The sequence below is a fragment of the Trachypithecus francoisi genome, unplaced genomic scaffold (genome assembly GCF_009764315.1).
Source record: "Trachypithecus francoisi isolate TF-2019V2 unplaced genomic scaffold, Tfra_2.0 Lachesis_group13, whole genome shotgun sequence".
NCBI lineage: Eukaryota > Metazoa > Chordata > Mammalia > Primates > Cercopithecidae > Trachypithecus > Trachypithecus francoisi.
Genome location: NW_022681458.1, coordinates 8,184,880 through 8,207,984, shown reverse-complemented (window position 1 = coordinate 8,207,984; position 23,105 = coordinate 8,184,880). Strand labels below are relative to the sequence as shown.

At 47.6% G+C, this 23,105-nt stretch overlaps 1 protein-coding gene across 1 annotated transcript in view; it reads left to right on the top strand.

Moving 5' to 3' along the window:
• The window catches only part of MROH2A (maestro heat like repeat family member 2A), a 62,206-nt gene that overhangs the window by 19,438 nt on the left and 19,663 nt on the right, over positions 1 to 23,105 (top strand). The window contains exons 11-25 of the mRNA XM_033229824.1: positions 1,159 to 1,235; positions 2,142 to 2,261; positions 2,570 to 2,680; positions 4,790 to 4,937; positions 6,068 to 6,108; positions 6,672 to 6,813; positions 7,112 to 7,164; positions 7,617 to 7,724; positions 10,116 to 10,235; positions 10,431 to 10,553; positions 11,799 to 11,951; positions 13,450 to 13,572; positions 14,540 to 14,619; positions 16,298 to 16,406; positions 17,548 to 17,643. Coding sequence (XP_033085715.1) covers positions 1,159 to 1,235; positions 2,142 to 2,261; positions 2,570 to 2,680; positions 4,790 to 4,937; positions 6,068 to 6,108; positions 6,672 to 6,813; positions 7,112 to 7,164; positions 7,617 to 7,724; positions 10,116 to 10,235; positions 10,431 to 10,553; positions 11,799 to 11,951; positions 13,450 to 13,572; positions 14,540 to 14,619; positions 16,298 to 16,406; positions 17,548 to 17,643 — 1,604 coding nt within the window. The remainder of the gene's footprint in view (positions 1 to 1,158; positions 1,236 to 2,141; positions 2,262 to 2,569; positions 2,681 to 4,789; positions 4,938 to 6,067; positions 6,109 to 6,671; positions 6,814 to 7,111; positions 7,165 to 7,616; positions 7,725 to 10,115; positions 10,236 to 10,430; positions 10,554 to 11,798; positions 11,952 to 13,449; positions 13,573 to 14,539; positions 14,620 to 16,297; positions 16,407 to 17,547; positions 17,644 to 23,105) is intronic.

Here is a 23,105-nt window from a genome sequence, read left to right as displayed (position 1 = left end):
GAGATACATATGCTGAACATGCAGGTTTGTTACATAGGTATACATGTGCCATGGTGGTTTTCTGCACCCATCAACCCATCATCTAGGTTTTAAGCCCTGCACGCATTAAGTATTTGTCCTAATGCTCTCCCTCCCCTTTCCCCCAACCCTCTTGCAGGCCCCGGTGTGTGATGTTCCCCTCCCTGTGTCCATGTGTTCTCACTGTTCAACTCCCACTTATGAGTGAGAACATGCGTTGTTTGGTTTTCTGTTCCTGTGTCAGTTTGCTGAAGATGATGGTTTTCAGCTTAGACTGCATAAAGAAAATGTGGCACATATACACCATGGAATACTATGCAGCCATATACTATTTTTATAATCAGAAACAGTTTCCATCTTAAAGGTGAAAATCTCATTGTCTCATGCTCACTTAGTACCTGACTGCCACCTTCTACCTGCTCTCATTTCCTTTTTCCTACTCTGGGGTTGACTTAGTAACACCTAACCTTGAGCACAGTATCATCTTGAATGTCTAACTTGACTTCCATCCACACCAGCCCTCTCCAGAACCTTCTCATGGCTCTTTCTGGCCCATCTTAAGCTTCTTCCTTTAGTTGGGTGTGCTGTCATCAGTTGTACAACTAGCAAACACTCCCCCAACCCTTACAGTGTGCCAGACACTGTGTTAACTCCGTGAGAGAGGCACTGTCATTATCCACACTTTACAGGCGAGGAAACTGAGGCACAGAGGGGTTACGTAATTCACTCTAGGTCACACAGCTGGGATGTGGTGGAGCCAGGATTTGAACCCAGGCTAGGCCTGGTGTCAGGACCCATGCTCTTCCTGGTGGTGCTTTGCAACCTCTGCATGCCCACTGCGTGCCCACTTCATGCCCAGTGCTCTATCCCAGCTGCAGGGCACCAAAGAGCTCATAGGCAGAGACCTTGCCCTCAAGGAGAGTTTACCTGGGTTCAAATGAGACACACGCAAAGCAGTGGCCAAGGGAAGGAGGTGGCCAGGGAGAGCATGGCCAGGAAAGCTCCTAAGAAAGTGCCCCTGAGCTTGGGGAATGTGGGAGGAGACAGAATGCTGCAAGACCCTGATGTGGGGCGAGCCACCTGATGTCTGATGTCTCCCTGAGCCGCAGCCCTCCAGCCCACCCGGTTTTCCTCCTTCAGAGCCCAGGATGAGTATCAGGGCCATCTACCTGGCTATCCGGGTGGTCAAGAACACCATCTCTGATACCCGGTCCAAGGTAACAGGGCAGAGACCTGGAAAAAGGGGGCACTCAGAGGACCCTGCCAGGGGAGCAAAGGGAAGTCTGGGCTCTGGGAGGTGGAGGCTTTTGATGGAAAACCCGGTTTTCCATTGGGTCTCAACTGGGGCTGCAGGGTGGCAAGGCCAGTGAAAGCGGAGGTTCCACTCTCGAGACCTCATTCTCTCCAAGGATCTAGAGTTTTCGAGTGGTGTGTCTCAGGCACCACCTTGGACCCAACAGAGGCCGAGTAAATCCAGCTGCAGCTAGTCACTCAGCTGCCAAAGGTTTTGTGAGATCTTTATCGCGTGTGAAAAAAGCAACTAAGAGGCACTCCTCTACCCACCCTCAAAAGGCTGAAAACCACAGTCCCAGGCTCCATGGCAGCCACATCTACCTTGGAGTGGAGCTGGGGAAGGGAGGTCCAGCGTAGTGAGGGTCTGCACAGCAGTTTCGAGGAATATCAGAGAGGGAATGGAGGAGAATTGGGACTAGAGGTTTAGGCAGCGCTATCTTCAGTACCTGGAGGCTGTGGAGGGAAGAGAAAAGGCTCGTTCTGCATCTCCCGCACGTAGTGATTCTCACCAATGGAGCAAGCCCCAGGGAGCCCAGGGTAACAGATGGGCTCCCCACGGCAAGGGCTGCTAGAATGGAGCAGCCTAGGTTGGAAGGGAGGGAGGGAGATTTGTGTCTTTCCAAGGCTCATTGAGGCTCCCAGGTGGGCGTGCTGCAGAGTGGGACCCCTGGATGAGGCAGGGGGAAGTGGGCAGAGTGGGCAGTAATCAGGTAGCCCCTGAGGCCCCTTCTAGCTCAGAGCACCCCCAATTCCTAGCTGTCTACGTCACAGGATTGGGTGCCCTGGAGCCCACCCCAGCCCCCAGCATGTCCATGGTCCTGTCCCCTCAGGTGAGGATGGCTATTCTCCGCATCATTGGGCAGCTGGCTCACTCTGGCTACCAGGAGAGAATCAAAGGCTGGGGCCTGAAGTACGTGTCTGTGCAGCTGACCTTATCCACCTACAAACTGGTGAGTGGCCGTGATACACAGATCACAGAGCAGCTGGAGTTGGAAATGGTTTCCACCGTGCTGAGGGGAGAATGCCACTCAGCATACCTGTGTTGGAACCTGCGTATCCGTTCACGACATGAGTTCATAGACACACAGTGAACCTGCAGGTGACAATGTGTGAGGTCCTAGATATATGCACAGCTCTGAGCATTCTGTAGACTCAGTATCTGGGCGTGGAGCCCCTGGGGAGTGAGGAAACCATACCCGAGAACACGGCAAGCCCCCTGCCAGGCCACAAATGGGAATCCCTTGGTTCTTTCTTCCAGACAAATCGCCGGGATAACTTTTATCAGAGGGACTTGGAGGAGAGGATGGTCCACAAAGTCACCATGGACACTGTGAAGATCATCACCTCTTCTGTCAGTGGGATGACCAATGTGAGTGGTCCCTGCCCCACCCACACAGTGGGTCACCACGCCAGGCTAGGGGTGAACTACACATGCCCAGAATTCCACATCTTTGCTTCTTCCGTTTCTGCTGTCTGGAGTGTCGAGGGGCCTTCCTCTTCCAGTTGCTTGGAATTACTCAAAACCCAGTTCCAAAGCCAGGTCCTTGATGAGAACTTACTCTTCATCTCTGTACCCCTAGAGGCTGGGCAGTGCATGACATCAGCATGGCTGGCAGTATCAATCTGTATCATTTAAGCGAGTACCTGAAATGTGTCCATTACTTTAAGGCCTGTGTGTGTGTGTGTGTGTGTGTAGACCAATATTCATGGTTTGATTTTGTAAACATTCATCGAGTTCTTACTCTGTGAAGGACAGGAGAGAGGAGTGTGCAGTAGGAGGACTCAGTATGACTGGAAGAAGTTCACAAACTATGGGAGAAACAAATGTGTCAACTTTTAATTGCAACAAAATGTGACATAACAATAAGAAAGGAAAAATGTACCATGAGAGCATCAAGGAGGGAATGATTTATTCACTAAGTGAGGCTGCAGGCTAGATGATCCCTGTCCAGCGACAGCTTTTTTTAATTACAGAAATCATCATCATCATCATCATCATCATCATAGCTACAGTCCATGTGGCATCCACATATAGCAGGTATACTCTACTAGGTGTGCAACATGTACAATCTTGTTTATCCCAGCAACTACTCGCACAGAGGGTAGTTGTTATCCTGATTTTGCAGATAAAGAAACTGAGCCCCAGAGGGATTCATTAATTTGCTCAAGGCCTCACAGCTGGTAAACAATAGAGCCAGGATTGAAATTCCCTTTGTAATTCACCATGCTGTCTTTATGGGGAAGCCCAGGAGCTGGGAGATTCTGGTCCTGCTGGTTGGAACAGGTTAAGCCATTTACGCGGAAGCCCAAGAGCTGGGAGATTCTAGTCCTGCTGGCTGGAACAGGTTAAGCCATTTACGGGGAAGCCCAAGAGCTGGGAGATTCTAGTCCTGCTGGCTGGAACAGGTTAAGCCATTTACGCGGAAGCCCAAGAGCTGGGAGATTCTAGTCCTGCTGGCTGGAACAGGTTAAGCCATTTACGCGGAAGCCCAAGAGCTGGGAGATTCTAGTCCTGCTGGCTGGAACAGGTTAAGCCATTTACGCGGAAGCCCAGGAGCTGGAACAGGTTAAGCCATTGTACCTGATAGTTGGTAGCATAAGAGCCTCACCTTCAACTCCCAGGGGTGGGTGTGGGGTGAAGAGGGATTACAATTAGTTGGGGGTGTTGAAAGGTCACCCAGGGAGAGAGGAGATGGTGGGGTGAAGTCGGAGACACAGCTCCAAGAATCCATATCAGTCAGGGTTCTCCAGAGAAACAGAACCAGTAGAAGACATATATAGTCTGATTTATTTTAAGGAAGTGACTCATGCAGTTGTGGGGGCTGGCAAGTCTGACACCTGCGTGGCAGGCCAGCAGGCTTGGAGACTCAAGCAGGGGCGGATGCTGCAGCCTTGTGGCTGAATATCTTCTTCCTCAGAGAAACCTCAGCGTTTCACTCTTAAGGCGTTTCACCCATCTATGTTATTGAGGATAATCTCTTTTGTGGATTATGCACTTTTGTCACACCTACAAGCTACCTTCATAGCAACACCTAGATTCGTGTTTGACTGAATGACTGGGTACTCTTGCCTAGCCAAGTTGACACACAAAATTGACCATCATACCAGGCAGGCACAACTGGATCAGCTGCCTAGTGTGCCCCTCTAGAGTACTTGGGATCAGAGGGAGGACCCTGTATGAGGAGGGTGTGATGGATGTCGGTGTGTATGAGGCTGGCAGCAATAGAAATTGGGCAACAGGGATGCTGGCCCCACCAGGGACTAGCAGACTGTCTTGCCACATCAGGGTGGATGACATTTAAATGCCCCTGACAAAGACTGGGGTTGACGGTGGAGCCAGTTCATGGCTGAGACTGTCAGGTGACATCTCTGGGGAAGAGGGGATGGGGCTGGAACCATGGCAGAGCCTGACTGTTCTCCTTAGAGGCCCAGGGCTTGGGCTAATTCTGAGCCCCTTTCTCTCCCACCCCCACCCCAGGAGTTTTGGGTGAGGCTCCTGTGCTACATCATGGAGACAGACTACATGGAAGCTTTGACTCCTATCTGTATCAGCCTCACAAACCTGGCAGAACACCAGCTCCATGGCCAGGACGTGGATGTCAGCATGGCTGGCAAGAGCAGGCAAGGTAGGCAAAGTTCCTGTGCCAGCTGGCTGGATTGGGCAGGTGGGCTGGCTCCTTGTCTGGGAATGCCCACCTCTCTCCACATTCCTCCCAACCTCATTCCCCCTTCTCCTGGAAACATCCAAGTCCAAATTAATACTATTAATGCCTACCTGGATATTAATGCCTACCTGATCATAGCTAGGACATGTTAGAATTGCGTAAACTTCCTTCTGAATAGTTCACTCCTCATGTCCTGTCCCCTCAGCCTACACCCCTGGTCCAGATCCCATCCTTGGGAGCTCCTGGCCCAGCCTTTCTCATGCATGACCTTACTGGGCCTCTGCTCTGGCTTCTCTGAGCCAGCTAGAGTAACTATAGGCACCCCCATCCTCTGTAGACTACCCTCACTGTGGTCCACTCAGAGTGGGGACTGTTAACACCAGGCTCCCAAAACAACTATGCCCACCTACCATGCGTGTTCCTGTCCCCTTTCCTCCCACCTCTGGCCCCAAGGGTGTGACTGGTGATGGAGGTGACTGATGGGGTCCTTTAGGATCCAGGGCTAGCAAAGGGCAGAGTCTGCTTTCTTATTTTGATCTAAACAAGCCAGTCAGGCGATCCTCTGAGGTCTTCCTCATGCCCCTCTTACTCTTGACTCCGGTTGAGTCCTCTCTAGGGCCCCTGCACTTGCACCTTCTCAGCAGGCCTAGCCTTGCCTTTGTCCTTTTGTTTGTGCGCTGTTGGTTTGCTTTTCATGGGCTCATTGGCTCCCAAAGCCTGTGGAGAGAGTCAGGAGTGGGTAGAAGGGCAGTGTCTAATTACTCTTGGCTCAGCAGAGGACAGGTTCACAGTAGGAGACAAAACATTGTCATGGTAAGCCCTGGTGTCACTACAGAATGTGCATGACCTGAAAAGAGCATCTTCTAAACCTCAACGCGTTAGCACGATTCTCTCCTCTTCCCAGGATAAGTGAAATGTAGTGATATTCTTAGAAAATTCCCTGTGCCAACCCATTCTCCATTCTGGGGGTTTGGGGAACAAGATCATGTTGGGGAGGCACCTTCTAGGGTAAAGTTCCTAGATGGGGACACAGGAGCATGTCCTGGTACAAGCGAGGAAGGCTCAGCTGGGGTTGCATTTCCTTCAATCAGTGGACCTGCCTGCACCTCAGAAGCTGCTGGCCCGTCTCCTGGTGAGTGGCTGACCTGCAATCATGCCCTGGCCTGGCAAGGCCATGCCCTGTGGCACCTCTTCCTTAAGCTCCTAATTCCCAGAGCCCTAGGGGTAGGAGGAAGCCGGGGTGCAATGAGGGAGTTTGATATTTGGCAGGACAGATCATTCCATGTCCCTGTCATTCCTCTCGAGTTTGGTAGAGGCAGTGCACTTGTAATAACTGGGGAGCTGGCCTGGACCTGCTTTTAGATTCCTCTGCCCAAAGCATCCCCACGACACCTCCAATGCTTGCCTACCCCTGGAGATTGGCTCAGTCCAGGACCCATGAGTTCTCCTCTTTATGTTAACTGTGGACCCTCATCCATATTACACTGAAGCCTGGGGTGGGGAGGGAGCCCAGGTCTGGTCCCCATCCCCCCTCCTTCCTGCAGTGTCCTCTGCAGGTGCACTCTCTGTTTGAAATCCCTATTTGAAAACCACCCATCCTGTCCAGCTCCTCCCTTTAAAAATGAGGACAACGAGCTCCAAGACAGGGAGCGAGGTGCTCAGGTGCTACTTCACTAGAGTCTTGGTGCCCTCCAGGTGCTGATGTCATCACCTTACAAGGGGGAGGGTCGTGGGATAGCCATGCTCAACCTCTTGAGGACCCTGAGCCAGAGCATCGCACCCTCCATGGCCAACATGTGGGAGCTGGAGATTCCGCTACTGGTCCGGTACCTGGAAGGTGAGGTGCCTGGGGAGCCCATCCCAGGCCAACCCTCCAATCCGTGTACATGCTGGGGTTCTAATCACATGAGTTGAATAACAAGAGCTGAGGCTCACAGTCAACCCACACAGCCCACGTTTGTCCTGAGAACTAGTTGAGCAGCTTGGGAAGGTGAGGAGGGCACTGCAACGTGTGATGGGTTCACCCATGGAGGGCCTCAAATGCCACGCTAAGGAGGCATAGAGGGCCTCGAATGCCAGGCTTAGGGGAGCAGTGGAAGAAAGTGGTATGTGTGACCATGCATGTGTTCCTGCAGAACATACTGAGTTCACTTGGGATCAGAAAGCCTGGGAAGACAAGCTGATTCAGGTAAAGGGGTAACAAGTTTGCTGAGGCCTGGGAGGAGGAGAAAGATGGGAGCAGATGGAAAGGCATCTGGTGGGCTGGGCACGTGAGGAGTTTAGAAGCCCCTAAAGGACATGTTCTCCTTCTGTCAGAGAAGACTTGGGTCAAAGTCTATAGCTGTGTCTATCCCCAGGGGAAAACAGAGAGAAACTTCCATCCCAAGAGCCAGGTGCCCAGGAGGGGAGCAGGGAGTGACACCCCTTCTGTTAGCCCCCAGAGCCACAGCCATTCCTCAGACCCACAGAACATTATTAGCACTGGATCAGGGATCTACGGACTTCGTGATCTGGAGATGTAGGCAAGGGAGGCGAGAGAGGGCAAGTCACTACTCAAGGTCACGTAGCATTCCCAGAGCCCAGGCAAGAACAGGGATGAAGGCCTTTGTCCCTTCCCACCAACGTCTTGTGCCTCCCCAGTTTCTGCGAAACTCCCTCAAGAAGACCCGGGGGTCTACCTGGAGCCTGCGTTTGAGCAAAGAGCTGAACAACCAGATTGCGAGCTTTGACAGCCCCTCTCTGGAGAAGGTTTGTCTTCACAGGGGCAGGAGAGTTTGGACAGGCAGGAGATTCCAGGGATGATGGAGTTGAGAGGATCACACTGTGTGTGTGAGATCAACTGGACCTGTGGCTGTTTACATGGTCCTGGGAGGAGAGGAGGGTGGTCTAGATTGGTGGTTTTAGTTTTGTTTTTGGTTTGTTTTTTTTGTTTTGTTTTGTTGATCCTCCAGATTCTGATTAGCAATCACATGTGTATATTTCTTTGTAAACACAAAACTATACCACATTGCTACAAAACTCTAAAACATTGTTGAAAGAAATCAGGGAGGGTCTCAATAAGTAGAAAGCACCCCATGTTCATGGATTGAAAGATGCTATAGTTCAAATGGCGATGCTCTCCAAATTTATCTTCAGTTTTAGCTTGACCCCATCACAATCCAAGCTAGTTCTTTTTATTTTTTTTCCAGAGACTGACAAATTAATTCTAAAATTTATATGGAAATACCAGGGGCTCTAAATAGCCAGCATAATTATGATGAAAAGAAGAATAAAGTTGGAGGACTCAAACTTCTCAATTTCAACTTCTTACACAACTGCAGTAAAACTCCTTACACAATTGCAATAAACAAGATAATGAGATACTGGCATAAGGATAGACATACAGATTGATAGAATTGAGAGTCCAGAAATAAACTCTCACATTTATGGTTAATTTATTTTCAAGAAGGGTGCCAAGACAATTCAATGGGGAAAGAATAGTTTTTTTTCAACAAATGGTGCTGGGATAACTAGAAATCCACATGCGAAAGAATGAAATTGGATACCTTCCTCACACCATACATAAAACTAAATCAAAATGAATCACAGACCTAAATAAAAGAACTAAAATTATAAAATTCTAGAAAAACACAGGATAAATCTTGTGGCCTTGGGTTAGGCAAAACCTTCTTAGAGATGACACCAAAAAGCAAAAGTGACACAAATAAATAAATTGGATATCATGAAAATTAAAACCTCTTGTGCTAAAAATAATACAATAAAGTGAAAAAAGAAGCACATTAAGGAAGAATATGTTCTTCCGTAACAGATCAAAGACTTAAGTGTACAAAATAAAATGGAACCGTGGAACAACTAGAATATATTGATGAATATTTTTATAATCTTAACGTGAAATAGCCTTTATATGCTTGCAAAGAAACCAAGAAAGACAAGAGAAAAGAGGTAAACTTTACAGATATTAACATTTTTTTGTGTGCTTCTACTACTTCCTGTTTGTTTTCTCATCTCCAAAAGCAAAAATATTTACTTTATGGAGTCATGGTGAGGATTTAATGAAATATGGATGGTTGTTTTTATTATGTCTCCAAATATAAAACAAAATTCTTACAAATAGAAAAAACCCACCAAAAAATGGGAAAAAGAATATAGCCAGAAATGGAAAGAATTATAACGAATCATGAGAATATGAAAAGATGATTGGCACAACTAATAATCAAAGAAACACATCATAGTGAGACTGTTCCACTTCTCACTGATCATGACCTATGTTGGGGAGTAGGTGGAGAAGTTGGTGCGCTTAGATTTGTTGGCGGGAGTGTAAATTGGTTCAACTTACACAGGAGTTGAACAAATTTACACTTCCCCCGTTAACACATATAACATGCCTGCCCTTATATAGCCTGACCTCCCAGAGTAACCTGAACATTTATTTATTTATTTTTTAAATTTTTTATTTCCATAGGTTTTTGGGGGAACGGGTGGTCTTTGGTTACATGAATAAGTGGCGATTTGCAAGATTTTGGTGCATGCATCACCCAAGCAGTATACGCTGCACCCAGTTTGTAGTCTTTTATCCCCCACCCCCTTCTTACCCTTTCCCCCTGAGTCCCCAAAGTCCTTTGTATCATTCTTATGCTTTTGCATCCTCATAGCTTAGCTCCCACTTATGAGTGAGAACATACGAGATTTGGTTTTCCATTCTTAAGTTACTTAGAATAATAGTCTCTAATCTCATCCAGGTTACTGCAAATGCCAGTAATTCATTCTTTTTGAGTTCAAGCGATTCTCCTGCTTCCGCCTTCCAAGTAGCTGGGACTACAGGTGCATGCCACCATGTACCTGTAGTCCCAGCTACAGGTGCATGGCTGAGTAGTATTCATATATATGAATATATACATATATATGAATATATATATGTGTATATATATCGTAGTTTCTTTATCTCCTTGTTGATTGATGGGCATTTAGGCTGGTTCCACATTTTTGCAGTTGTGAATTGTGCTGCTATAAACATGTGTGCAAGTATCTTCTGCACATTTTTAAAAAATTGAAGAATATGAAGCCAACTGTCTACAACAGCACCCCCTGAAGGCTGGCTGTAGGGAGGCCTGAGCTCCTTCCTCCCTTCTGCCTCTGCAGGGCTTTCTGTACCGGGCCTTGGGCTTCACCTTGGCCTCAGGCCTGGAGGCCAGCAAGGTGGAGGTCCTGCTGTTGGAGCTGCTGTACAAGACGGACTACAGCAATGACTTCGACAGCGAGGTGAGGGTGCCTGCAGCCCCCTCCTGTCCACCAGATGCCTCTGGACCCTTGGGGACACGCGTGTTCATGTGGCTACATGTGTTTTGTGGGTGTGTGCGTGTGTGTGTGTACGTGTGTCTGCCTTGCATGTGTGTGGGGGGGATCCTCTGCCCACTGGCCCCTGCCCTCACCCTGGCTGGCTGGGTCTCCCTGCAGGGTGTGATTCTGTGCTTTGGCCTGTGTGCCCGGGGCCAGGTAAAAACAGTGCTGAATGCGCTTCATGACTTCGAGGAGAGGATCCAGGAGTCAGAGCAGTCCTGGCAGATCAGTGCTTGGCGGGTAAGGCACCTTCCCTCCACAACTGGGTCTTGGGATCTCTTTGCACAGTGCTCTGGGCACCTGACCCAAGGTCCTTTCTAGATCTCAGTAGGAAACTTGCCTCCCACAGGGTCTCCTGTCACCACCATGGCTGAGACATTTAGTCTGAGACCTCCTGGACAGAGCTTTTGCTATTGAATCATCTTAAAAATGCAGGGTGGGCCTTTCCAGGACCCAGATACTGTCACAGAGTCCCAGCCCCTTGCTACTCATGGTGGGGTTCTCAGACTGGCAGTGGGGGCTCCCTTGGTGCTGACTGGAAACACAGAGTCCCATGCCCCACCCAGACCCACAGGATCTGAAGAAGCTGTTCAGGTAGTGCTCCATGGGTGCCTGGCACTGGGAGCTCTGCCTCAGTGAATGGACGGTGCTGGGATGGAGGGGCTCTAACCCACCGTTGCAGGGTGAGAATACTGAAGCTTGTCCATGGGCAAGCGGCTGGTTCACTGGTGAAGCCAGGATTTGGATCCAGACAGCCCATAGCCCCATCCTCTGGAGGCTGCCCCTCCCTACCACAGGAGATGGTCCCACCAGCTGGCTGAGCTCCTAGTGGGAAACCATCTAAAACCATCCCCCATGCCTCAGGCTTTGCCCTTGACCTGGAATCCTTGCCCTGGAGTCTGGTTGTTTGAATGTAGAGAATCGAGAGTGTCCCAGGGAGTGTCCCTGGCTTCTTTCTAGGTTTTCTGCAAAGAGGACCTGACACCTGGATTTCTACTCAGTGTGGCAGGGCACCGGGGCCTCTGCTTCCCATCCACAGTGGGTTTGGTGGCCTCTAACATCTCCTCCCACTCAGAGATTGTTCTGAGGATGTGAGCACCGCGAGGGCAAGGTGGAGGCTGTCGGTTCCTGCTGGATCTCCAGCCTCATGTGTGCCTGGCCCATAGCTGGTGTCTGGTAGGTGAAGGTATGAGGTGTGCAAGCAGCCTCTGTTTAGGCTGCTCTGGGCATCTATGGCCTTGGTCTGGCTTGCTCACTACTGCGTGCCCAGTGCCTGGTGTCTAGTAGATGCTCAATAAAGATGCATTGAGTGAATGAATGTTATGCATGAAAAAATGATGAACATTTCACGCACCCAGAAAATAGTCAGGTGAAGCACCGCCAGCTGACTTGACGGATCCTTTGGTCATGTGGCCAGAGACCATCACCTGCATTTGGAGCAGCCCCTGCCGCCCCTAGTGGTTCTTTTTCTCTTTGGCCTTGTAGAAGGACCACCCCTGGAGGCGGGAGACAGTGAAAAGTGCCCTCATGGTGATGTATAGCTGCGTGGCCTCCTACTGCCACCCCCAGTTGCTCCTCAACCTCGTGGACAGCCCCATCACTGCTAAGATCATTCACCATTATGTCAGCAGCTGCCAGGTAGCCCCATCTGCTGCCTGGGGGGATGTCTTCTGGACCAGGCTGGTGGGGAGTAGTCTTCTGCCACTCTCTGGGCACCTGCATCCCTACCCAGGGGACATCCAGGCATCCTACCTGATGCCCAGCACGTGGGAAGCCCATTGCCCAAATGTGCTGTTCTCTGTGCTTTGGTGTCATGCATAGGGGGTGGGGGGTGAGGATAGCCCCTCTTCCAGAGTGCTAGTGGGGTCCCCAGAAGCCACAAGATGAGCCCCACCTCTTCCCAGCCTTTCCCACTCCCTCTGCCCTTGCCTCTGGCCCTCCCTGACACTGACCCAGACCCTTTCATAAGGAACAAGAGGTGGGGTTGCCTTCAAAGACATACAAAGGGACTGGCTGTTTTCTTGGAATGGCAAGGAGGGGAAAACACAGAGAATAAAGCAAAAATTGTTTTTATTTTTTAAAACTGTGGCAAAATACACACAGTTTACCATCATAACCATTTTTAAGAATGCGTATGGTTCAATGGCATGAGGTACATTCACGTTGTTGTGCAACTCACCGCCATCTGTCTCCAGAATTCTTCATTTTGCAAAACCAAAATCCTATATCCATTCAACGCCAACTCTCCATTCCCTTCTTCCCCTAGCCCTGGCAACGACCTTTACTCTTTCTGTCTGTGTGGCTTTGACTAGTCCAGGTACCTCATCTAAGTGCAATCATATGATAGTTGTCCTTGTATGTCTGGCTTATTTTGTTTATCATAATGTTCTCAAGGTTCATCCATGTAAAAGCAAGCATTTTCTCAATAACCTCTCCTGCCTCTATGGTGACACATAGGGCTCAGGGCCCCTGGTCACTGAAGGTGGCCCCTTAGCTGCTTTGCTGCCCTCAGGAGGCTTGGGAAGGTGGCATCCTCCGTGGTGTATTAGTTCGTTTTAATGCTGCTGCTAAAGGCATACCTGAAACTGGGAACAAAAAGAGGTTTACTTGGACTTAGAGTTCTACATGACTAGGGTGGCCTCAGAATCACGGTGGGAGACAAAAGGCACTTCTTACGTGGCAGCAGCAAGAGAAAAATGAGGAAGAAGCCAAAGTGGAAACTCCTGAAAAACCCATCAGATCTTGTGAGACTTCTTTACCATCATGAGAAGAGCATGGGAGAGACCAGCCCCCATGATTCAATTCCCTCCCCCTGGGTCCCTCCCACAATACATGGGAATTCTGGGAGATCCAATTCAAGTTGAGATTTGAATGGGGACACAGCCAAACTATATCACGTGTGGACACAGGTGCTGCACCTCACCTTGGATCCCCGCCATGTGCCTGTGGCCCTGCCATGTGGCAGGTGCTCCATTCATGTGGTCAAAGGACAGAGTGAGGCCGCCCATCTCTCAGAGCATTCAACATTGAACCCTTTCTTCTGAGCAGAGGGAGTCCAGGAGCAGAGGCTGCATCTTGGATTCTTCTGGGGCTGCTCACAAACGTTCTCTCCCTCCTTTCCCCCTTCTGGGCTCAGGACATCTGTCTCAAAATGGCCTTCATGAAGAGTGTTGTGCAGGTTACTAAGGCCATCATCAACATCAAGGACCTGGAGGACTTTCACTTTGCCCAGAAGATGACTCTTACCAGCATCATAGTGGTAAGCTGGATGAGGTACCTCCTTGGTCCTGGTCCTGGTTTTGGGGTCTAACTCCCTGTGGTGAGAGGTTTTCAAAGTTCCCGAGGGCATCTGCAGAGCTCTCTGAAGCCCTTCCCTGTCTTGGCTCTGCTTTGACCTAACTGTAGGAGTTCTGAGAATGATTTTTGTATCTGATAAAGGGTTTCACAGCCAGTCAACTGTTTGGAAACAGGGTGGCAGATTCTGGCTGTCTTGGGTCCTGCAGTGCCCAGGGCAGCTGGTTCAGGCCTGATAGACAGAGATTCCCTGGGCTGGCTTAGCTGTTGCTTTCCTGTGTCTCCGTGGGAGGGCCTTAGGAGCAGGGACTTAGAGTGAAGGAAGCAGGACTTAGAGTGAAGCCCTGAAGGAGGCACAGAAGGATGTAAGACAAAGAACATGTCCACTGTCCAAAGGCTGATGGAGCCTGTGGGGCCGCCAATGTCCTTGGTCCCCAGGCCTCCCTACTCATGTCATTGCCAGTGCCTTGGCCCCTCAAAGCTGCTTGGGTTGTGCTGGAAGTGGCCCTTGAGGGACATGAGATTAGGCGGAACAGAAGGCAATGAGGAGGAAGTGGGATTTATTTGGCTCTCACTGGCCAGGAGCTTTGGATCTGTACTTTCACGCGAGCCTGGAGCAGCCCTGTAAAGTGGGTTTCCAGGTCCTGTTTTACAGAGAAGGGAACTTGGGCTCAGGCAGAGGAAGTGCTGGCCCAGGGGCACACAGCAAGTAGATGAGCAACCTGAGCTAGGAGCCCAGGACCACTTTGGGCCCTACTCCCTCTCTGCTGCCTCCCCTAAGATGCCAAAAGCCAAATGGCCCTAAAAAGAACGAAAGAGATGCAGGGTGTTAGACGTTTTGGGAAGTGCCAGGTCTTTCTCATGCTGACACTGGCGAGTGCTACTGCCATCATGGTCACCAAAAGCTACCACCCCCTGCTTGTGTTGGGCAGGCGGTCATTGAGGCAGAACCGACTGACAACCTGGTTTCTCCAGTGCGAGCCTTGGCGATGGAGGCCCTCTCACACCTGAGGTGAGCTGGGCCCCCACCCGCACCCCATCCCAAGGGGTGGGGAAAAGTTCAAGACCATTCCTTCGTGCTCCTTCAGGGGTTGTGCCTCCTCTTTCCTCTCCTGCCTCTGTAGCAGGAGTCTCAGTTGGTGGCTCCCCAGGGCAATGGGCCAGCCTAGAAGATGGGGGTCAGCCTCAGCCACTCCTTTCTATAATTCTCAGCAGGATTTCAAGTTGGATTTATGGCACGTGGGTGGGCTGCTCTTCCATTGATTGGGGATATTTTGAGCAAAATAACAGTGATAACACTGAAGAGCATTGCAGGCATCCTTCAAGATGAGTCAGGCTGAGTCAATGAGTTGAAGGGCTCAGTCAACTATTTGTTGATACCATTGGTACAAAATGATCTAAAGCCCCAAGACTTGCCTTCCTGGAGATGCCAATCCACTGGTGGGGAGGGGGAAAGGGGAAGAAGTTATGGATTTATAAAATTAGTATTTAAAGAGGTTGGCTCATCTCTAAGAATACCTCCTCTATAGGGGAAGATTCATTACTTAGGCTCACAGCAGAACTATCTGATGCTTTAAGCTGCATCAAACAGGCAGATTTTAAAATGTCATGAACATCAACTAAGCACAATTATATGCTGAGTACTGAAGGGACACAGATACATAAGACCTAGTCCAGCCTTTTAAGGACTTAGAGATAAGACAGACACATACAAACAGACTTATAGGTCAACGCCGACTAATAGGACTGTGTTTGCAGATAAACCCCCCCCACACCAACAAAAAATATCTGAGCACACAAAAAAGGGGCTACTAACAAAATGCAACTCAGTTTATACAAAAGGAGCTATCAAAAGGCTTGGCGCAGAGTTGGCATTTGGCTTTTGACCTGGGCTTAGGCAGATGCCTGGACTTGGGGCTTCCTAGGAGAGTGCAATACAAGACACTTTGGGGGAACAGGAGTTTAAAGTAGGATGGTGGCTCTCAACTCTGGGGGCACAATAGAACTCATGGGGAACTTTTAACAGTATGGATATCCAGGTCCCACTCCAGATCCTGGGGCTTGGACATGGTCCCTGGGGGTCCTTAAAAAATCCTCGAGGTGTCTTTAATATGCATCAAGCTTGAGAATTATTGATGAAGGGGCTAGAAGGAGAATGAGCTAGCATGCACCAATCGCTAGCAACTACCTCTAGAGGGTTTATTCAAACACAGATGGCTGCAGTCCACCCCTAGAATTTTTGATTCAGCAGGTCTTGGTTGGGGCCATAGAATTTGTGTTTCTCATAAACTCCAAGATGAAGCTGCTGCCGCCGCAGTGGTGGTGGTCCAAGCATTACATGTGAAAGCCCCTGGACTAGCACCAGCCTGGGAGGTCAGATTCCATGGTTGTAGTTGGCAAGGAGCAATGGAATGTTTCTGAGCAGATTAACAGGTTCAGAGTAGGCAACAGCAGATAGGAGAGATGGCCTTGAACCCCTGCATCTCCCCTTCAATCACAGGCAAGAGTCACTGGACACTGGTTACTGGTCAGAGCCAGGGCCCCTGGGGAGAGATGCTTGCCAGAGCCTCCAACTGAAGTTGGCCTCTTCCTCTTCTACGACATGTTTCTGTGTCCAGATTGGGCAGTGGGGCAGCAGAAACTCAACTCCCCAGTGACTCTTCCTCTCTTGTCACTGCTTCTTTCCCCAGCAAGCTGAAGCCTTTCTACTCCACAGAAGAAAACAGTGAGCTAATGGATATCAGCATACATTCTATAATTTCTCTCCAACTCCCAGGAGAGGACAATGAGTCCATTAAGGTAGGTCCAGGACAATGAGTCCATTAAGGTAGGTCCCTCTGGGATGCCTCATTTGCTGGGTCAGGACCTGGAAATTAGCATTAACATGGGCCATGCTGAGAGTCCACGTTCCTGAACCACCCTCGAGTGTTTAGAGGCAACAGAGTGTAGTGAGCTCTATCAGCAAATGTAAGGTAATGCTAGCTGTTGAAACAGATAAACCCTGAAATCTTAGTGGATTAACAACATAAAAGTTTATTTATTACCCAAGTCAAGTCAAGCCCAATTGTCAATGGGATTGGAAATGGAGCTGCTTTGTGCAATTATTCAGGAACCCAGGCTGGCGGAGACCTCCTGCCTATTCTCAGTGCATGAATTCCAAGGTCCCAATCAATGGGTATTGATACCCACCCTAAAGAGAAGGAAGAGAAAGTCTAGGGAAGGCTTGAGAGCCATTTTGCCCTCCTTCTGTTGGCTGAAACACAGTCACATGGCTCCACCAATGCAAGGAGTCCTGGGAAATGTAGTCCCTGATGGGATGGCTGTTTCCCTGACAACACTGTGGAAAACGAGAAGGAATCTTTTGTGGACAGGTAGCCATCCCTGCCCCAAGGGACTGGCCCTGGATGAAGAATCAGAACTGGGCTCCAGGAGTTCAGTATCCTGCTTTGTAAAGTGAATTCCTCTTTTTTTTTTTGAGATGGAGTCTCGCTCTGTGGCCCGGGCTGGAGTGCAGTGGCCGGATCTCAGCTCACTGCAAGCTCCGCCTCCTGGGTTCACGCCATTCTCCTGCCTCAGCCTCCCAAGTAGCTGGGACTACAGGCGCCGGCCACCTCACCCGGCTAGTTTTTTGTATTTTTTTTTAGTAGAGACGGGGTTTCACCGTGTTCGCCAGGATGGTCTCGATCTCCTGACCTCGTGATCCGCCCGTCTCGGCCTCCCAAAGTGCTGGGATTACAGGCTTGAGCCACCGCGCCCGGCCAAGTGAATTCCCTTAAATGGTTGTCTTGTACTTCACTAGAGAAAATGAGTGTCAAGAGCTCAGACTGAGCAGAAGTTAGTGGATGACTGCCAGACCCCTCCCTGGCATGGACTCCCTGCAGGGAGGGGGGTTGTGGGTGCCCCTCATTGCCGCCTATCTCTCTGTCCCTCTTGGCTGTAGACCCTGTATGCAAATGCCCTGAGCTCCCTGGAGCGGCTGATGGAGAGCCTCCTGCAGAGGCAGCTGGACCCCAAGGGGCTGCAGGAGATGGTGCAGGTGAGTTGCCTGGCAGCAGGCCAGAGCCAGAGATAGCCACTCCTCCCCAGCAGCTGGCCTGAGGGCCAGACTGTGGGGAACAGCAGAGTACATGAAACATTGTTTTAGTGATTTCATTTTTATAAAATTCCAGATTTGCTAAAAATTTGCAAGGATAGTGCAAAGATGCTCTTCATGCAGATTCACAGTTCTTAATACTTTGTCACATTTTCTTTCTCAGTTTTCTTCTGTCTCCTTCCACACACACATACATCTTTTGAACCATGGATAGCTGCAGACATCCAAAGTAACACTACTCTCTTATATAACAACAGTGCCATGATCAAATAATACTCAAATTTCACGAACTGCCCCAATAATGTCCTTTAGAGCTGTTTTCTCCTTGATCCAGGATCCAGTCCAGATTAGGCACTGCATCTACCCATCAGGTCTCTTTGTTCTTCTTTCGTCTGGAACAGCTTCACAGTCCTTCTTTGTCTTTCATTACCTTGGCACTTTTGAAGGGTACTGGTTAGGTTTTTAAAAATTGGGTTATTTGCTTTCTTTTTATGGAAACTTTTACAGGTTTTACAGATTCTGGATACAACCCAACACATACGCGATTTGCAAATATTTTCTCCTAGCCTGTGGCCTTTTTATTGATTTCCCAATATTTTTTTTTTGTTTGTTTTTTTGAGATGGAGTGTCGCTCTGTTGCCCAGGCTGGAGCACAGTGGTGCTATCTTGGCTCACTGCAAGTTCTATCTCCCAGGTTCACGCCATTCTCCTGCCTCAGCCTCCCGAGTAGCTGGGACTACAGGCACCCGCCACCAAGCCTGGCTAATTTTTTTGTATTTTTTAGTAGAGACGGGGTTTCACCGTGTTAGCCAGGATGGTCTCGAACTCCTGACCTCGTGATCCACCCGCCTGAGCCTCCGAAAGTGCTGGGATTACAGGCGTGAGCCACCGCGCCCAGCCAGTTTCCCAGTATCTTTTAATGAGCAGAAGTTGTTTTTTCTTTTTTTCTTTTTTTTTTTGTTTTTTTTTTTTTTATTTATTATACTTTAAGTTCTAGGGTACATGTGCATAATGTGCAGGTATGTTACATATGTACACTTGTGCCATGTTGGTGTGCTGCACCCATCAACTCGTCAGCACCCATCAACTCGTCATTTACATCAGGTATAACTCCCAATGCAATCCCTTCTCCCCCCCCCCCCCCCCCCCCCCCCCGTGATAGGCCCCGGTGTGTGATGTTCCCTTTCCCGAGTCCAGGTGATCTCATTGTTCACTTCCCACCTATGAGTGAGAACATGTGGTGTTTGGTTTTCTGTTCTTGTGATAGTTTGCTGAGAATGATGGTTTCCAGCTGCATCCATGTCCCTACAAAGGACTCAAACTCATCCTTTTTTATGGCTGCATAGTATTCCATGGTGTATATGTGCCACATTTTCTTAATCCAGTCTGTCACAGATGGACATTGGGGTTGATTCCAAGTCTTTGCTATTGTGAATAGTGCCACAATAAACATACGTGTGCATGTGTCTTTATAGCAGCATGATTTATAATCCTTTGGGTATATACCCAGTAATGGGATGGCTGGGTCATATGGTACTTCTAGTTCTAGATCCTTGAGGAATCGCCATACTGTTTTCCATAATGGTTGAACTAGTTTACAATCCCACCAACAGTGTAAAAGTGTTCCTATTTCTCCACATCCTCTCCAGCACCTGTTGTTTCCTGAGTTTTGAATGATTGCCATTCTAACTGGTGTGAGATGGTATCTCATTGTGGTTTTGATTTGCATTTCTCTGATGGCCAGTGATGCTGAGCATTTTTTCATGTGTCTGTTGGCTGTATGAATGTCTTCTTTTGAGAAATGTCTGTTCATATCCTTTGCCCACTTTTTGATGGGGTTGTTTTTTTCTTGTAAATTTGTTTGAGTTCTTTGTAGGTTCTGGATATCAGCCCTTTGTCAGATGAGTAGATTGCAAAATTTTTTTCCCATTCTGTAGGTTGTTTGTTCACTCTGATGGTAGTTTCTTTTGCTGTGCAGAAGCTCTTTAGTCTAATTAGATCCCATTTGTCAATTTTGGCTTTTGTTGCTGTTGCTTTTGGTGTTTTAGACATGAAGTCCTTGCCCATGCCTATGTCCTGAATGGTACTACCTAGGTTTTCTTCTAGGGTTTTTATGGTATTAGGTCTAACATTTAAGTCTCTAATCCATCTTGAATTAATTTTTGTATAAGGAGTAAGGAAAGGATCCAGTTTCAGCTTTCTACTTATGGCTAGCCAATTTTCCCAGCACCATTTATTAAATAGGGAATCCTTTCCCCATTTCTTGTTTTTCTCAGGTTTGTGAAAGATCAGATGGCTGTAGATGTGTGGTATTATTTCTGAGGACTCTGTTCTGTTCCATTGGTCTGTATCTCTGTTTTGGTACCAGTACCATGCTGTTTTGGTTACTGTAGCCTTGTAGTATAGTTTGAAGTCAGGTAGCGTAATGCCTCCAGCTTTGTTCTTTTGACTTAGGATTGTCTTGGCAATGCGGGCTCTTTTTTGGTTCCATATGAACTTTAAAGCAGTTTTTTCTAATTCTGTGAAGAAACTCATTGGTAGCTTGATGGGGATGGCATTGAATCTATAAATTACCTTGGGCAGTATGGCCATTTTCACGATATTGATTCTTCCTATCCATGAGCATGGTATGTTCTTCCATTTGTTTGTGTCCTCTTTGATTTCACTGAGCAGTGGTTTGTAGTTCTCCTTGAAGAGGTCCTTTACATCCCTTGTAAGTTGGATCCCTAGGTATTTTATTCTCTTTGAAGCAATTGTGAATGGAAGTTCATTCCTGATTTGGCTCTCTGTTGTCTGTTACTGGTGTATAAGAATGCTTGTGATTTTTGCACATTAATTTTGTATCCTGAGACTTTGCTGAAGTTGCTTATCAGCTTAAGGAGATTTTGGGCTGAGACAATGGGGTTTTCTAAATATACAATCATGTCATCTGCAAACAGGGACAATTTGACTTACTCTTTTCCTAACTGAATACCCTTGATTTCTTTCTCTTGCCTGATTGCCCTAGCCAGAACTTCCAACACTATGTTGAATAGGAGTGGTGAGAGAGGGCATCCCTGTCTTGTGCCAGTTTTCAAAGGGAATTTTTCCAGTTTTTGCCCATTCAGTATGATATTGGCTGTGGGTTTGTCATAAATCGCTCTTATTATTTTGAAATACGTTCCATCAATACCGAATTTATTGAGCGTTTTTAGCATGAAGGGCTGTTGAATTTTGTCAAAAGCCTTTTCTGCATCTATTGAGATAATCATGTGGTTTTTGTCTTTGGTTCTGTTTATATGCTGGATTACATTTATTGATTTGCGTATATTGAACCAGCCTTGCATCCCAGGGATGAAGCCCACTTGATCATGGTGGATAAGCTTTTTGATGTGCTGCTGGATCCGGTTTGCCAGTATTTTATTGAGGATTTTTGCATCGATGTTCATCAGGGATTTTGGTCTAAAATTCTCTTTTTTTGTTGTATCTCTGCCAGGTTTTGGTATCAGGATGATGTTGGCCTCATAAAATGAGTTAGGGAGGATTCCCTCTTTTTCAATTGATTGGAATAGTTTCAGAAGGAATGGTACCAGCTCCTCTTTGTACCTCTGGTAGAATTCAGCTGTGAATCCATCTGGTCCTGGACTTTTTTTGGTTGGTAGGCTATGAATTATTGCCTCAATTTCAGAGCCTGCTATTGGTCTATTCAGGGATTCAACTTCTTCCTGGTTTAGTCTTGGGAGAGTGGAAGTGTCCAGGAAATTATCCATTTCTTCTAGATTTTCTAGTTGATTTGCGTAGAGGCATTTATAGTATTCTCTGATGGTAGTTTGTATTTCTGTGGGGTCGGTGGTGATATCCCCTTTATCATTTTTTATTGCATCTATTTGATTCTTCTCTCTTTTCTTATTAGTCTTGCTAGCGGTCAATTTTGTTGAAATTTTCAAAAAAGCAACTCCTGGATTCATTGATTTTTTGGAAGGTTTTTTGTGTCTCTATCTCCTTCAGTTCTGCTCTGATCCTAGTTATTTCTTGCCTTCTGCTAGCTTTTGAATGTGTTTGCTCTTGCTTCTCTAGTTCTTTTAATTGTGATGTTAGAGTGTCAATTTTAGATCTTTCCTGCTTTCTCTTGTGGGCATTTAGTGCTATAAATTTCCCTCTCCACACTGCTTTAAATGTGTCCAGCGATTCTGGTATGTTGTATCTTTGTTCTCATTGGTTTCAAAGAACATCTTTATTTCTGCCTTCATTTCGTTATGTACCCAGTAGTCATTCAGGAGCAGGTTATTCAGTTTCCATGTAGTTGAGTGGTTTTGATTGAGTTTCTTAGTCCTGAGTTCTAGTTTGATTGCACTGTGGTCTGAGAGACAGTTTGTTATAATTTCTGTTTTTGTACATTTGCTGAGGAGTGCTTTACTTCCAATTATGTGGTCAATTTTGGACTAAGTGTGATGTGGCGCTGAGAAGAATGTATATTCTGTTGATTTGGGGTGGAGAGTTCTGTAGATGTCTATTAGGTCTGCTTGCTGCAGAGATGAGTTCAATTCCTGGATATCCTTGTTAACTTTCTGTCTCGTTGATCTGTCTAATGTTGGCAGTGGGGTGTTGAAGTCTCCCATTATTATTGTATGGGAGTCTAAGTCCCTTTGTAAGTCTCTAAGGACTTGCTTTATGAATCTGAGTGCTCCTGTCTTGGGCGCATATATATTTAGGATAGTTAGCTCTTCCTGTTGAATTGATCCCTTTACCATTATGTAATGGCCTTCTTTGTCTCTTTTGATCTTTGATGGTTTAAAGTCTGTTTTATCAGAGACTAGGATTGCAACCCCTGCTTTTTTTTGTTCTCCATTTGCTTGGTAGATCTTCCTCCATCCCTTTATTTTGAGCCTATGTATGTCTCTGCATGTGAGATGGGTCTCCTGAATACAGCAGACTGATGGGTCTTGACTCTTTACCCAGTTTGCCAGTCTGTGTCTTTTATTGGAGCATTTAGTCCATTTACATTTAAGGTTAATATTGTTATGTGTGAACTTGATCCTGCCATTATGATATTAACTGTTATTTTGCTCGTTAGTTGATGCAGTTTCTTCCTAGCCTCGATGGTCTTTACAATTTGGCATGTTTTTGCAATGGCTGGTACTGGTTGTTCCTTTCCATGTTTAGGGCTTCCTTCAGGGTCTCTTGTAAGGCAGGCCTGGTGGTGACAAAATCTCTAAGCATTTGCTTATCTGTAAAGGATTTTATTTCTCCTTCACTTATGAAACTTAGTTTGGCTGGATATGAAATTCTGGGTTTAAAATTCTTTTCTTTAAGAATGTTGAATATTGGCCCCCACTCTCTTCTGGCTTGTAGAGTTTCTGCCGAGAGATCTGCTGTTAGTCTGATGGGCTTCCCTTTGTGGGTAACCTGACCTTTCTCTCTGGCTG